The 15,207-nt window shown below is 41.2% G+C and overlaps 1 protein-coding gene across 1 annotated transcript in view; it reads left to right on the top strand.

Moving 5' to 3' along the window:
- The window catches only part of mboat2a (membrane bound O-acyltransferase domain containing 2a), a 42,533-nt gene that overhangs the window by 9,041 nt on the left and 18,285 nt on the right, over nucleotides 1-15,207 (top strand). The window contains exon 2 of the mRNA XM_042388615.1: nucleotides 13,709-13,854. Within this exon, the coding sequence (XP_042244549.1) occupies nucleotides 13,709-13,854 (146 nt within the window). The remainder of the gene's footprint in view (nucleotides 1-13,708; nucleotides 13,855-15,207) is intronic.

Raw genomic sequence — 15,207 nt, 5'->3', positions numbered from 1 at the left:
AGATGCTCTGGGGAAGTTGATGTTGTCAGTAGTGACATATCAGAGCAGTGCTATAGTAAAACAACCACAGAACATTCACCCAGCCAGGCAAATGTCAGTTACTTAACAGTCTTATGTAACATTAGCCTAGCTTTTACAGTCTTTTACAACATTACAGAAAAATCCACCTTTTAGTGCTGCGTTCACTTCCAATACTTGAACATTATTGTGGAGTGTCCAGTAGCGTATATTGAGTGGATCGGTATTGTGAAGTCGTTCTAAAGCTTTGAGATCTGAGTGCTTGACTGCAGATTCTTGCCAGAGCCCTTAGTCATTTGTAAAGATCTGTTGTTTAAAGGTTGTCTGTCGTTTAAAGGTTGTCTCCTCGTGCTAGTTAGTACACCTTGAGGACTTTTGCATATAAGCTGTATCATAGCAACTGACTGCTTTCTTTTCTGGCTAGGTAGTGGCTGCCAAAGCTGTGAATATTGTGTGTTTCTTCTCTTCCCTGGAACTATTTTTACAGAGTTGGAAGGGATAATTACAAGGACGTATTAACTGACAGCATAAGTCAAATTTAGGTGCTGCTTTCCACAGGCTTACGGCTGTTATCTGTCTTTTGAACCAACTTGTTAAAGTGCTCTGCTTCACACTGATCATCAGCGAGCTAATGAGCAGACAAAACGCCTTCTGCCACACTCGTAATACTGACCTTTTAGTGGAGGTGGGCAGATTGAACGCTACCAATGAGGCATGGCGTGTTTGTATTGTCGGGGATTGGAGCTTCTGAAATGTTCAAGGCAGTCCTGCTTGTATTCGTGTGGATCTTCTCGTGTGTTATGTGACTCATAAACCTCACGTTTTCTCTAAAAGTGAAATGTGTTTGAGAGCTACAAAATCAGACCCGTTCCGCCAAAGCTGTCAGGCTCTCGTGGATGTAAATGAATGTACTGTAATAATAGTTCTCAGTGGGGGCTCAGTACTCATTAATGGTTTATATTTTTCTTGAGAGTTCATGCTTCTGAGTTTAGACCACAGAGCGACAGGATTGAAGCCCACCAGGGAGGGGACAAAATTAGTTGAAAGGAGCCAATTGGGCTTGTTCTTCCAACCATTTTCCCACCAATCCTTATGTAGCTTTCCAGTGTACCCTCAAGTTTCTTACACATGCGGACGATTAGCTACAAACTGAACACACATGGAGAAAAGCTTGAAAGCATGAATAAAAGAGGAGGATGCCCTCTGGTTTCAGAGTTACTGTAGATACGATGATTGCACTATTTCATTATTCGAGGCTCAGCAGTTCCAAAGCCCGTTTATTAAAGCAAGACTGATCATGCATGGCAACATAAACTCCCTTTGAACCTCGGTCTTTATACATTCCATGTTGAAGAAATGCCCAAACGACGTGAGGGCGATGAGTTTGGCTAGAGGCTGTGTCAGATATTAGAAGGAAAGTTCTGGCTGTTCTATGTGAATGAAATAAGGGGGAGCAGAGCAGGCAGCTGTCCAGTTTTTCCTCGGTCAAGAGTTCGAGACGGCACTCGTGACTCACTGCCTATTAGCTGCGTTGGCCTTTCACATTTTATCAGGGTCTGAAATTAACACCTGCCAAGCGCCAAATGCGGGTAGATTTTCTGTTTGGCGTGTAAATCTTGGAAGGCTATCCGCCACACTAGTGGGTAAAGGTTTGTACCAAAATAGTCATGTAATTAAATATCTGTCATGATGACTCAAAGGAAATAACTTATGTTTGTCCCTAAAGACTAGAAACGTGCATCATATGTGTTTTTTTACATGTGTCTAACTTTTTTTCATCGATTGAACGTTATTTAGAATAACAAATTACACAATCAGGGTCCATAATTAACACCCGCCAAGCGCTAAATGCGGGTGGATTTTCTGTTTGGTGAGTAAATCTTACAAGATTATCTGCCACACTGACGGGTAAATGTTTGTACCAAAATAGCCATGCAATAAAAAATACATTTTTTTCAGAGTGCCTTAGCCAAATGAACAGCAAAAAAAAAAACTATGCTGAGAGTCTCTACCGTATTTTGCTGCCATTTACGGGCACGCTGCTTCTGTCCTCTCTGCTCTCTGTGTTGGAGTTTGACCGAGAGCGTTGCTCAGCTCCTACACACACACACACACACACACACACTCAGAGCGGACAGCAGCAGAGAGGCTACAGTGAAGAGACAGCGAACCAGGTGAAACGAAAGATAAAGTTTTGCTCGAGTCGACGACGACTACGCTCGTTACCGAGAAAGCAATAAAAGCTTCACGAGTTAAAAACCCGATAAGAGTAACTTATCAAAACACCTGTTCAACAACCACAAGCATGTGGAAGAGAGATATTTTCAACTGCTTTGTCCATAACAAATGTTTAAAGCCGTCTGTATGTAGCTTAACAGTTTAGCTTAGTTTGCCACAAATCTTCAAATGTGGCAAATTCCTGTAAACTTAGCGGCTGGCTGAGACGGCAGCTCCTCCGCCCTCAACCAGCAGCAGAGGGAGGAGGACAGAGGACATTGAATATGCTTTTTCATGAGTCAAAAAGTCAATTTCGGACACTGCATTATATCCACTACCTACCATCAGAGTATTAAAGTAAAAATCCATCATAAACTCTTACAAATTTCCTATTAACTTTCCCCTATCTCTCTCTCTCTCTCTTGCTGTGTCTCTGTGCAAGTAGTGTTTGCGTTTCAAGTGTTATAAATCAACTGATTGTGCTGCTGACAGTTGTTTGCTAAGAGTTATGTGCGTGTGAAAAGTGGATGTCAAACAGTGTTTCCCGGTTATGTTTTTATGCATGCACGTTATCTAGTGCTGTGGAAGAGAGGTGCACCCACAGGAAACAGGAATAAATCAAATACATGACATAACTACTCAGCAATATTCAATTTCTTAATTTATCTGCTAAAAATACCTTTTTATTTGGCCTTGCTGCAGATTATCACTGCCAGGTAAACCTCGTCTAACAAAGCTCCCGGAGAAATGCATGAAACGTGAAATGCCAGTAGAAGTAGATAAAAGAAAGACGGAGAGACGTGTCTGCACTCAAGGGTACGCAGACAATGGCTGGCACTCCATGTCTGCAAGGCCCACACAGGAATTTTTTTTCTACAGAGAATTTTGGCTAATTATATATATACAAGATGTTGTCTCTCTGCCTCTTGCTCTCCTCTCGTTTCCTCCCTCCTGCTCTTTTTGTTGCTCAGCGTTGGTTTCTGCGCTGACATGGTAACGTACTGTGTACATGAGCTTGACTGCATCAAACCAAGGTCACTCATCAGGTTGTAATTGTATCCTGCTGTGACAACATGACTTCATCCTTCTCCCCCATTGACTACAAGGATAGGCTGCTCAGAGCACAGATGACCAAATGCAGGCCTTTAATCTCTTTTGCTTTGGTCGGGCTGATGTGTTTTAAGAAAGGAGCCACACACATACACATACTCACATTGTGAGCCTGGTTCTGGCCCACTGCTGCTGGCTGCCTTGTGGGGAATGGCTGATTGTTTGGCTATTAATAGCCGGCCTGACTGTAGAGCCTGACTGGGATCTGTGGATCAGCTCAGAGAGGAGAGCGCCACGCTGCAGGCCTATCCGTGTGGCACTTCTCTTATTATTTCCAACATCCACTATATCAGCCGTTATGACTGTCATAAATCCGTGGCTACCAACCCATAATTTGATTTTTTTTTTTTAACGTCTTGAGGAGCGGGTCTAGTTCTGCATTTTGAGGGATTTTTTTCACTTTCATTTATTTTATTCAGCAAACAAACTGGCGACTTGAGGTGAATAACTTGTCAAAAAGCGTCAAACTTTTCTTGTCTTTGATTTTTCTAATGTGTGTGTTTGGGACTAGGGATAGAGGGGGCACTGCCAGTGGCACAAAACAAGTCAAAGCTTTGTTGTATTGGTGCAGAGAACAAGGATACTGTTGTTCCCATACTGTCAGCATGATCTAGTTGCACTGAGTGCACGCAGACACACACACACACACACACACACACACAAAAGTCTCTGTCCCTCGGAGCCATGAACAATTGTGCCGCATTTATTGGCCAAGACTACAGTAGTCATGACATTGCCCGTGTCTTTGTCTGGCTGCAGGTAATGTGTGTGTTTGCAAGCATGTGTTCACATAACCTGACGCGTCATGTTGTGATCTTGTGAATCCAGCTGCCTCACAAGGTAAAGATGAAGCAGCATTACGTTCCCCACTTTGCTTTTTTTTGGCTACATTCTTCTGTTGCGATGGAAAGCTAAATTTCTTGCTTATATCCTGCATTTTCGCCACATTTTGCAGCCCCGTTCCAGAAATAACATTACTAAGCTGTGTGTTTCTGTCTCGCTTCTCCTTGCTCCATCCACACCCTTTATAACATTTGCAAACACTCTTATCACCAGCTGTTTTTTAATCCTCTGCGGGAATTAGACATCAATGCTCTCTCCAGTTCTCACCTAGCATGAAAACTGCTGACAACCGTGTGCTTCTATATGCACTAGAGAGTACTCTCTAGGGAGCATGAGGACAGTATGTGTACTGTAATGTGCCATATATGCTCCATAGCCATTTTCCTCCTAGAATACAGTGTGTGACCCTAGTTGAGTTTAACTCTGAGGCTTTGAGTCCCTCCCTCCACTCTGGCAGCGCTGTGAATCTGCATGAGTCATTGTGGACTACAGCTGATGGAAATGAAATGAGACTGTGCAGAGCAGGGCTGAAGCGTCTGTGTGCACATGCGCACGTACATAGGCTGAATGGGTGGAGGAATGGGGAGCGGTGTGACTTAATGACACGGAAAAAAAGGGTTTTATGCTAATAACTGTCTAAATTTATCCCCCACTTTGTGTAGACACACAGAAACAGATGCACGTACACACACACACACACACACACACACACACACACACGGACATGAACCCACCAGTCGCTGTGAGTAAGGCTCAGATAGGAAGGAATCTATACTGCTCTTTGCAAAAGGAACTATTTTAGTCTCTGTGTGCTAAACATGGAGCGTGCTCTGGGAGGGGAGGGAAGAGTACTATTTATGAAAAGTGATATTACCCCAGTAGTGTGTGTGGGTGTGTGTGTGTGGGTGTGTGTGTGTGATGCTCATTGAAGGAGTTAGTCATTTTCTAAGCAAAGAGCGTGTTGTGCACCTGCAGAGAGCAGGTCAGACTCAACAAGCCAGTTTTACAGAGATGTTTATCTGCTTCAGTGCCCCATGGGAACCTTAGGCTCTGCATTTTCTCCAGACCTGTGATCGTACACAGACCCGCAGAGGCAGGTAAATAAAGGTTAGAAAGTGTCAGTCGTCGGGGTTGATCAGATTAGCTGCAAATTCTCCTTTTATCCCTGAATCCTGTTATCCCTGAGATATGTGAGACCTTTGGATCGACTTTTCCTTTATAGGCTCCTCATTTATTTCCAAAAGCTGCAGGTGAACAGTGCAAGTGCGTAGCTTTTAATGCTGCCTGTGGTGGTTTGTTTTTTTTTTTTTTTTTTTTTTTTAATAGAAAAGGAAAGAGGAAAAGCTGTGCCCAGAGGAAAAATGACTCGCCATCCGTCTCTTCTCCCCCTTCCTTTCTTCACACCCTCACTGTCTTTTCCGAAACTGCTCTCCAACATGCACACCTGCAGCTGATGACTTAGATTAAAACACAAGCAGAGGGAGAAAAGCTCTTAAATCTTTGTAGTGAAATGACTGCAAGCGAAGCGTTTCTTTTGGTGATACATTTCAGGAGAAACAGACACAGAGCATAACAATAGGAGGAGCAAGTTAAAAAGGGAAACAGAAATTAAAAGGAAAAATACAGGAAGTGGTGTTTAGAATAAGGTGAACAGTTGCCCCGAGGAACTTTCTGTTTCTCTACCTTACACGCACGCAGACACAGAGACGTGCACGCTTTATTTCACTCAGGAATGAGCTTCAGGAAGCTGGCTTATCTCTGTCTTCCAATGCATCCACAGTGACTCCCCCCCCCCAGCCTCTTTCCCTCTGCCAGTCTGTGTGTGTCAGTCTATAATGTAGCTTCTTAAAGCCGAGCCGAGCCCTGTGCCACAGCTGCCAGGAGGAACTGCCTGACAGCTTATTGCCCTTAAGCACTAATCTCTCACTGGCGCCTGCTACCCATCAAAACATCTGCATGTTGTCTGCCTGCCTCGCTGTGTCTCTCTGGTCCATACACACTGTAATATTTGTTTGACTGTATCTTCAGGTATTGAGATTAGATGAAAGCGTGTTGAAGACGAAGGGAGAAAAGAGCTCCGGTTGAAGCTTAAGGGTGTGTGCCGGAGATGTTTATTTGACCTCTCGGAGTGTTTACTGTCTCATTGTTTGGTTGTTTGTTTTTTCTGTTGAGACAAATGATGTAACATGTAAAAGGGTGGAAGTTCTGCATCGACAGTCAACAAACAACTAGACCTGCAAGCAGATATACTGAGGTCCAAGCACCCAACGCAACTCTAAACCAAAGGCTTAACAGAGCTTAAACAGTTGATGTAGTGCACATTTATTTGTACGCTTGGACAGTGCTCACTGCCACAACCCTGTCTCTTAGAAATGATGTTTAAATATTACTAATTTCCAATAGAAAATAAGTTTTGACGGAAAGGTAATGCCACCAAAATAAAGTGTTTTGATGAGAAAATGTTAATGAACCAGTGATGAACTGTGACGATTGGACTACACCCATCTAACCTCATCTTCACACCTCAGCCAAATCTCTTCCGTTCTTCACAATTTGTAACATTTAATTAAAATTCAGTTGTGAAAAAGGTTAGCATCCATAAATGAATATCTCCCTTTTTCTGTTGAAACAGTCGCTGAAATGCCCACGTTCACCCTCTAGCTGGCGGAAGTTGTCTCTACTTTATGGATAAACAAAGCCTCCCTCTTAGAGGTGTAATCTGATTGGTTAGTTTTCATGTCACACTAGATTGTAGCTTTATTTAGATGTACTGATAAGGCCACCTACAAATTTGCAGAGCTCCCTGACATATTTTTTACCCGGTAACCAGCCAAAGTTAAATGGTGATTGAAATGGTGTTGAGAAGGTTAATTTTGACATAGAAACATTTAGATTTTATGGTAAAATTAATAAAATGGAAGAAATGCGTTTTACATATGTTTTTACAATTAGATTTTGATTGATTGATTTTGATCTTAGACATTCTGTGAGAGCCTAAAGGGCTGTGACGGTAGCAAAATGCGTAGCATTATTAACTTTTTTTGTTGTGGGCACTGGCAACACTTATAACAAACATATAACGGTATAAGAAAACAGAACAGAAAACATACAATATGCCCACACAGTCATTGGGGTTTAGACAGGTGACAAATAATGATGTCTGTCCTCTTCCAAGCACACTTTGATGGAGTTTGGTAGGAGTGAGAATAGCAGGCTATCAAAATCCATACTAACCGGTCCCAACTTTTGTTTAAAAGCCCTGGTTTGCTAGTAATTGGCATAGTTTTCTGGGTTTATCCACAGACACAACTAAAGTTCATTCATTATTTTTGGTCCTCCAACCCGTCCCCAGTTTTCCCCCACACTGTTTAGTCTATTTTTTTCCACTAGGACAATATTTCAGCAGGTTTACTGCAGTGCATTTTTCCAAAATAGTTTCTCCTCTTTCTCTTGTCCCCTTTGAATCTCTTTGAAAGCATTCTGCAGCACAGATAATCAGCCTTACTTTCGGAAACAATAAGAGCGCTGTACCCCGGGGTAAATTTGTTTTCAGAGTGAATCAATAATGAAAGAAGAGATCTATGTATTATGAATGAAGAAACAATGTACCCTGGCACAGGAGCTTGTCTGTTGCAAAATGTTTATTCAATAAACTACAATCCCAACACTGGCAACAGGCAGAGGGAAAAAAAACACTTAGTCATAGGATTTGTTAAAAGGCATCAGAAATGATATTCTCACTAAGCTTTCAGTCTGTCGTGCAGTGCAATAGCTACCACAGTTGCCATAACTTTGTTGTAAAGTATATTATACACCCAAGAGGCATCAGTGGTTGCTACATATCCCATAAATCTTTGCATTTATGTGGAAGGCATCTTTAATATAAGACTGGAATCACAGCCAGGGTGCTGTGGCATCAGTGTAAAATCACATCTGTGAGTGAAATGTAACAAGTCGACTGGCATGCGGTCAGATTATAGAACTGCTGCAGTTCTGTTTACTCAGACAACTGCTGGCATTCACTTCCAATGTCACTCTACTACAGCAGAGCTCCATTCAAAATCACTGAAAAAAGTGATACTTTTTTTTTACGTTGTTGTGAACACAATGACATCAGTAGCTGAAGACGGGCCTTGAATTAACTGATGTAAAGTGACGCCGACCCATAGCATACAGTGGTGAGAGATCCTGCAAGGGGTTAATGTACTTTTTAAAGTGATTGTTTTTTTTGACATACAGTCATCATGATCATTATGATCTGTAACTAAATAAGAGTCTTAATTACTTTCTCTAGGTGTGTTCCAGTTCATCCATCAGAGGTGTTTTCTGTATGGTAGTTTTTCAGTGAGTGCTACCGAAGGTCTCTTATAAACCAGCAAGTAATCAAAAGGTCCAATTACAATTCTGCATGAAGAGACAACAGCAGGCTTTTTCACACATGATTTCCATGCATCTTACCACCACCAAAGAAAAGCAGGTTTAACTAATCTTATCAAATAACACAAACTGGCTGTTTACAAATTCAGAAATGTTTGTTGGAAGGGTAACATTAGAAAGCAATAGATGTTCTATTTGCCCTGTCAGCATTGAGTTTGATAGCTCTGTTCACTTGTCATTTATGAGAAACTGATGACTGAGGCGCGTAGGTTTGGGAAGAGGAACTGCTTCAAAATTCCTCCACATCTCAAGTTTTTTCTGTGCAACACTTCTTAAAGTGAATAGGGTGTGTGAGTTAGCAGTAAGAGTTGAAGAGGCTCAGTGAAGGGCTGCTCCACAAGTTTTTCATGAATCCACTTCCAGTTATCATCTAGTTCCAAGTTCTCTTTTATTCTATAGTCATTATTTATGCTTCAAAATCAAATGTACTACTGTAAAAAAAGTTAACCACTGCAGTATTAATCTTCTTATTACATGAAAAGCTTAAAAATAGACGCTTCACAGTTGATAAGTTGCTTTTACCACACAGCTTTCAAGCAGTCACCCACAGCTCTGCTCTGCTGTTGCCTTGAACAATACAGTTCCTCTGTCACACCCTTCCAGTCCCCCATATGAAATTCCTTCCTTACAAAGGAACATGTTGATATCTAGGGAGGGGCTGATTTCACACTCTTACAATCAGGCTATTACAGAGACAGAAATTCTCCAGGGTCAAGTTCAACTTCTAGTTCATTTGTCAAGGAAACATGCACTTGAACAGTAGTTGTAATAAACCAAGATATACAGTAGATATATACCTACTGTTTTAGATTAATTTACCAACAAACTACATACATGCTATGTGCTTTGGAGGCAGAGTCCATGCAAATGCATATGCGCAGAAAAACTAGCTCGATTCATGCTGTAACCCTCCTAACTATTTGACATTCCTGGCTATTTTTGCCTCCGTGGTTTGCTTTGATAAATCAGTGTCTATATAGTACGTGTGGGATGTTTGCTGGTTTGCAAATGAGCTAGTCAGTCATTCTGTGGGCAAGCGCACACACACACACACACACACCGGCAAAGTCAGCTTTTCATTCAACCAACCAGCAATGACGACTTCTTCTCCTAAAGAGCAGCTTGAAGTAATCAAAGCGTGAAATGACTTCCAAAGCTACAGATTGGGTAAACACTGTTTGAAAAAGAGACTCACATTAGGAGGGGAAGCCAGAGGGGTTATTTGATGTGATTTGTTATTACCAAGGCATCATATTTTATTTTTAAGCACTTTAGATTTTGAGAAAGAGAGGGGATGATTCGCGGTTTAACCTGGGTCTACTTTTGCCAGATTAGTGACACCAAAGATCAGAACAACAGTGATTCACACAAGTAGGGAATTTATTTGGACTAGAAATAAGCCTGCTTGCTGTATTTTTCATGGCTGAAATATGGAAATAGCTGACAGTGTCAATATGCACTCATCTTTTATTTGCACACACCCAGGGTTGGGTTGTTTGCCTTTGATCCATAACAGATAGGTAGATGACTGGTAGTCTGCTTTCAGATGCCATAGAAACACAATCTGCAGCTAAAATGACACACCTTGACAGAATGGCCAGATAGCCGGTGTCATGACTTGGATTATTTTGATTGTGTTGTATAGATTTAGTGTACAGGACTCACAGACAGTAGCATCAAGACCAGCTCACATCCTTATTTTAGGTTCTCCTGCTGGATTATTTGTGAATTATACACATCTTGGTCCTCCCTTGAACAACACCATCCATGACAATAGAAGAACAAAAGAGGCCAGCTCCTGTTATTGAGGCTCATGTGTGTTGTGTATGTGTGTGTATTCATGTATACATGGATAAAACAAAGACCCCAATATGCGCTGCCAAATGCCATCTGATATGATACACTCAGGCTAATGCAGCAGATGATTTGTCGCTACATCTGTTAGCCATACAGACTAAAGGACCAACGTACTTAAGTCTATATCTGTCCCTCTCTCTCCCTCCCTCCCTCCCTCCCTCTCTCTCTCTCTCTCATTAATCATGCAGGATCCATAGATAATGGATGGCGTTTATGGTGTCTCCTTTCACTCGCACTGGCCAGACGGATCTGTTAACATGACCTATATACATGAGCATGCCATTGTGCTTTCAGATACGCATCACCGAACGTGATATAAAACAAACATTGGAATCAGCATAGAGTGTAAAACACAATTTAAATGCCTCTCCATCTTGTGCCTTCTATGGATTTTCTTCTTCTGCTTCTCTTTCGCCTCAAATCAGCCTTTTAATACTCTAAAAAGATGGTTTTCAAAAGATGTGTACAGTCACGGACCATGTATAACCACAAATGTGAGTTGACGTCATTGTACTGGAATTAGAGCTCTTGCATTGCAATCACTCATACGGGCCTTGCAGACTCAGTTTGTTTGTGTATTTCCATTTGTAAGAGGAGACTGAAGTCAGAAACAATTTACAAAAAAAGAAAGAAAACAAGTCTTGAAGGTTTTACTTTCTGCATATATACAGTATACAATATATATCATGATGAGAGTAATCCTTAAAGGCATTCAACGTAGGATTTTCTGAAAAAACAATGTATAGACTCACACAAAAGTAATCCCTCTCAATCATCATTTATGACCCACTAGAAGTGTGTGGTGGTGTCTATATCTGCAGAGACTCTGCCCTCTTCATGTATTTTCTTATTATTTTGCTTATTTCGCTCCTGGGCATCAACCTTTGGGCAGTGGGTGTGTAGTCCCCAGCTAATAACAGCACGGAGTGCGAGGTCGGGACTTGTAGCAGAGCTACCGGGTTACAATGCTGTCTCCGTCTCTCTCCTCTGCTCCGCTCTGCTCTGTGTCTCTGTGTCATGAATGTATAAAGAGCTGCAGGTCTGTGTGTCTTCTTGACCGAAGGCGGGGCTGAGCTGCACGCACGCACGCATGCACACAGAGCAGAGAGGCCACAGCGGACAGGGCAGCCAACTTTGAATACTGTGTGTTTACGAACACCAACAGACAAATCCTGAACAGTTACCTTTTAATAGCGAGACACATTAAACATTATCCCTGAGCCATCTCTGTTCACAGGGTGAAAGGACATATACGCACAAACACTGCAAACATTACCTACAGTAATCATGCCAAACAAAGAGAAAATAACTATTCACAGTTCAATAGGTGGGCTGTGGTCATGATTGTGTTCCAGTCAAAAAGTTTAAGGTTAACATAATCTAGTCAGATCAATTGGATATGATGTATATGCCTCATCCTTTCTATCTTACTCCATATGGTTCCGGACGAGTAGAGATAAAAGGTTAGTAATCAAAAAAAGGTTTCCATTGTTCCTCCCTCGATGGATCCAGTCAATCTCACTATTGTCTGGAGTAAAGCCTCTTTGCTGTGCCATTAGGGGATGAAACAGCATCTCAAACACCCACTCTCACCCAGCTTTAATGGGAACTGTCAGATAGAATGTATGCACAAATACAACATAATAATACATACTGTATATTGTTTACAAGAGATTGATCTCTCTTGTCTCTTTGTGTAGTGGTAGACAGACTGCAGCTGGAACCACACTTTTGTTTTTACATGTTTTAACCCCTTAGCCACAAAAGCGGATGAAAATAATCATGTATGTAACTGAATTTACATCAACAATGATCTTTTATTTGTTATGATTATCATAGTTGATTAAAGGAATTACCGATATGTACAATGTGCATGCCTACTGTAGCTAATACATTCAAAAACAGTAGCATAACACTTAAAAATAGTCAAAGAGTACTTGCAAGTTTCTGCAAAGCATTTATAATTTTTTCACAGTGCTCTTTGTTAACAGTTACTGTGAAGAAATCTGTGACCACCTCCGTAGCCGGCTTATTGGCGGAGCAACTCCCTCCCTCCCCCACTCCATGTCCATACCTTTTATACAGAACAGCGAGGCGGAATAAAGGTGCAACATTCCAGCCTTGAACAGGCTGTGTAAAAGGGGCTATTAACATGATAAACAGCAGGGCTGTGGCTACATACTGACACTCTCCCGTAGACACACACACTGGACAGCCTCTCAGTGCTGAGCTGCTAACGTTAGCTTAGCTACAACACAAGTACCACACAGAAACTTTTACAAAGGGCCATGAATTTGCTTCTAGTGACTGTCAAAGCTTAGTCTGACAGCAGCTGCTCATGGCTGGTTATTTTGCTTGCATTCCTTGTCACCTACAGTTGCCATTCATCCGACAGTCACCAGTCTGTTCAGTGCCTCTATAAGGAGGAGGAAGGTAGTGGCACTCTGGTAGTGGTGAGCCAAAGTAGCTCAATCAATTCAGTTACTGTTGATCGATTAATCGACTAATCTTTGCAGCTCTAGTTTAAAACACACATTGAAGACTGTTCCTGATTAATGAATTAACTTCTTGTCTGCGGTCCAACACGAAAAAGTGAATGATAGTTCAGTTCCTGTTCTCTTACTGATGCTTCCCTTGGAGAAACGGTGTTCTCTCAGAATACAGATCTTGCATCAGGCTGCCCTCAGTGTATTTAAAGTTGAGTCTGTTTGACAAAGACCTGAGCACACACCCACACACAGCACAGCAAAGCACAGCAGGTGGTAGCTGACAATGGGCTAAGACAGGAAGACATAGTAATGACTTAGTGTTAAACATAAACTGCGGAGAAGTCGGCCCATTACTGATTTAATAAACTCTGTGTTACTTGAACATTTTTCACTGTTCTTCTAAATTTCTTTGTGTGCTGCTAAATTTTTTATTTAGGAGCACATGTACTCGGAGAAATTCCTTTCAGAAATGAGACATTTATGTTCATGTATCTGGGCTCCAGGCTTTACCTTATTTTGTATTTACTGCCGGTGACCAGTGTGCTAATACCCTCTGTACAATATTTCAACATATTCTACAGTGAATCATGTGAAGTCTCACTCTCATATCTTTATCTACGTTAATGTTGCTCTTATCACAGAACTTGGTGTGGGTCCAGCTTAAACAATCAGTTTCTCTTCCTGATTTCGTGAATCTTTAACAATGCTGTCGTGCTGTGTCCCCTCTTCACATGCAGGTTAACTTTGTGGCGGGTCAGCTGTTCGCCCTGCTAATGGCTGTGTGGTTCCGGATCTACCTCCACCCCAGTAAGACCAGTCCCTTCATCAGACATGTGGTGGCCACTCTGCTGGGCTTCTACTTGGCTCTCTTCTGCTTTGGCTGGTGAGTCACTCACTGCTGTCAGCTGTTTTATCCCGCAGTTCTTTCTTTCTCATCACTATCCGGTTATAGTTCGCTTCTTCCTTCCTTCCTCTTTTCCTCCCCACATTATTGTGTATCAGATACTTGCCAATGATTTTTTTCTGCTGAATGTGGCCGTGACCCAATTCGATGTTATTGTAAATACATCTTCATATGCTGCTGAATTGTTTGAAAGGATATTGTCGCTCTCATGCTTCAGTAATTGTGATATGAAATGTTCTGTAATGAACGATGTAATGAAATGTGCCACTTCTGCTTTGTCCATTTCTGCTTCAGTTAGTGATTTCCTACATTTCCCAGAATGCCTCTCAATAAACCACAGGGAATGCATGTGAGCATTTCAGCTAGAGGGGAAATTGGATAGTTGATTGAGAGAAATTTAATGGGCAGCTACTTTGATAATAGATTATTCTTCTAAATTTAAATTTATCAAGCAACAATTCCCAACGTTAAGCCGATTCCAGCTTATCAAATGTGAAGGTTTGTTGTTTCTCTTTGTCATATATGATAGCAAATGGAATATTTTTGGCTGCTTGTTAGATAAAACAAGCAATTTCAAGGGAAATCATAAACACATAAACACATTTTTCCACTATTTTCTAACATTTTATCGACAAAGTAGGTAATCATTAATTGGGAAAATGATCCCATTAATCGATTGTGAAAATAATCTTTAGTTGCAGCCTTAATTTAAAATGCATTTTTTTATATGTAGGTGGAGAAAAGTGCCTTTACTGGAAGAAGTTTTTCCATTTAAGCCTCTAGGGCAAAACACAACCGGTTCTGTGACTGCACTGCATAAAGGTCGTTGATATAATCATAGAAAGCTAGACTGAGTGTGAAAGGACTGAATAAGAGAGGGAATGGCATGTCAGAGTGGGCTAACATTCAGTGAACACCAACCCTGACTGTCTGCTGGCAAACTAGCATTAGCATCATGGTGAATTTGTGGAGTTGTGCTTGTACATTAACAGCTAGTTAGAGCTCCTGTTACTTAGATTTGAACAGATAGACGTGAACACTGTCCGCACATTGAATAATAATTGAATGTATCCCGAGCACAAAGTGCAAATGATAAAACAATGGACATTAATTTGTCAGAGGAAAAACATATTTTATATCGATTTGAAATTAGATTGTTTGTACATGTTGAGTAATTAATTTTGAAATGAAACAGAAAACAGAACAGAGCACAACATGACTTACTTGTGTCATTTAATGGGAATTCAATTAACTGTTAAATTAACATTTTAAACAGTATTAATTAATAATTAGTAGTCAGTAATTACTTAAACGGTCTGAAATGATAATATA

Source organism: Thunnus maccoyii, chromosome 16 (genome assembly GCF_910596095.1).
Source record: "Thunnus maccoyii chromosome 16, fThuMac1.1, whole genome shotgun sequence".
Taxonomy (NCBI): domain Eukaryota; kingdom Metazoa; phylum Chordata; class Actinopteri; order Scombriformes; family Scombridae; genus Thunnus; species Thunnus maccoyii.
Note: the sequence above shows the minus strand (reverse complement) of the source record. Positions and strands in the feature narration are given on the sequence as shown.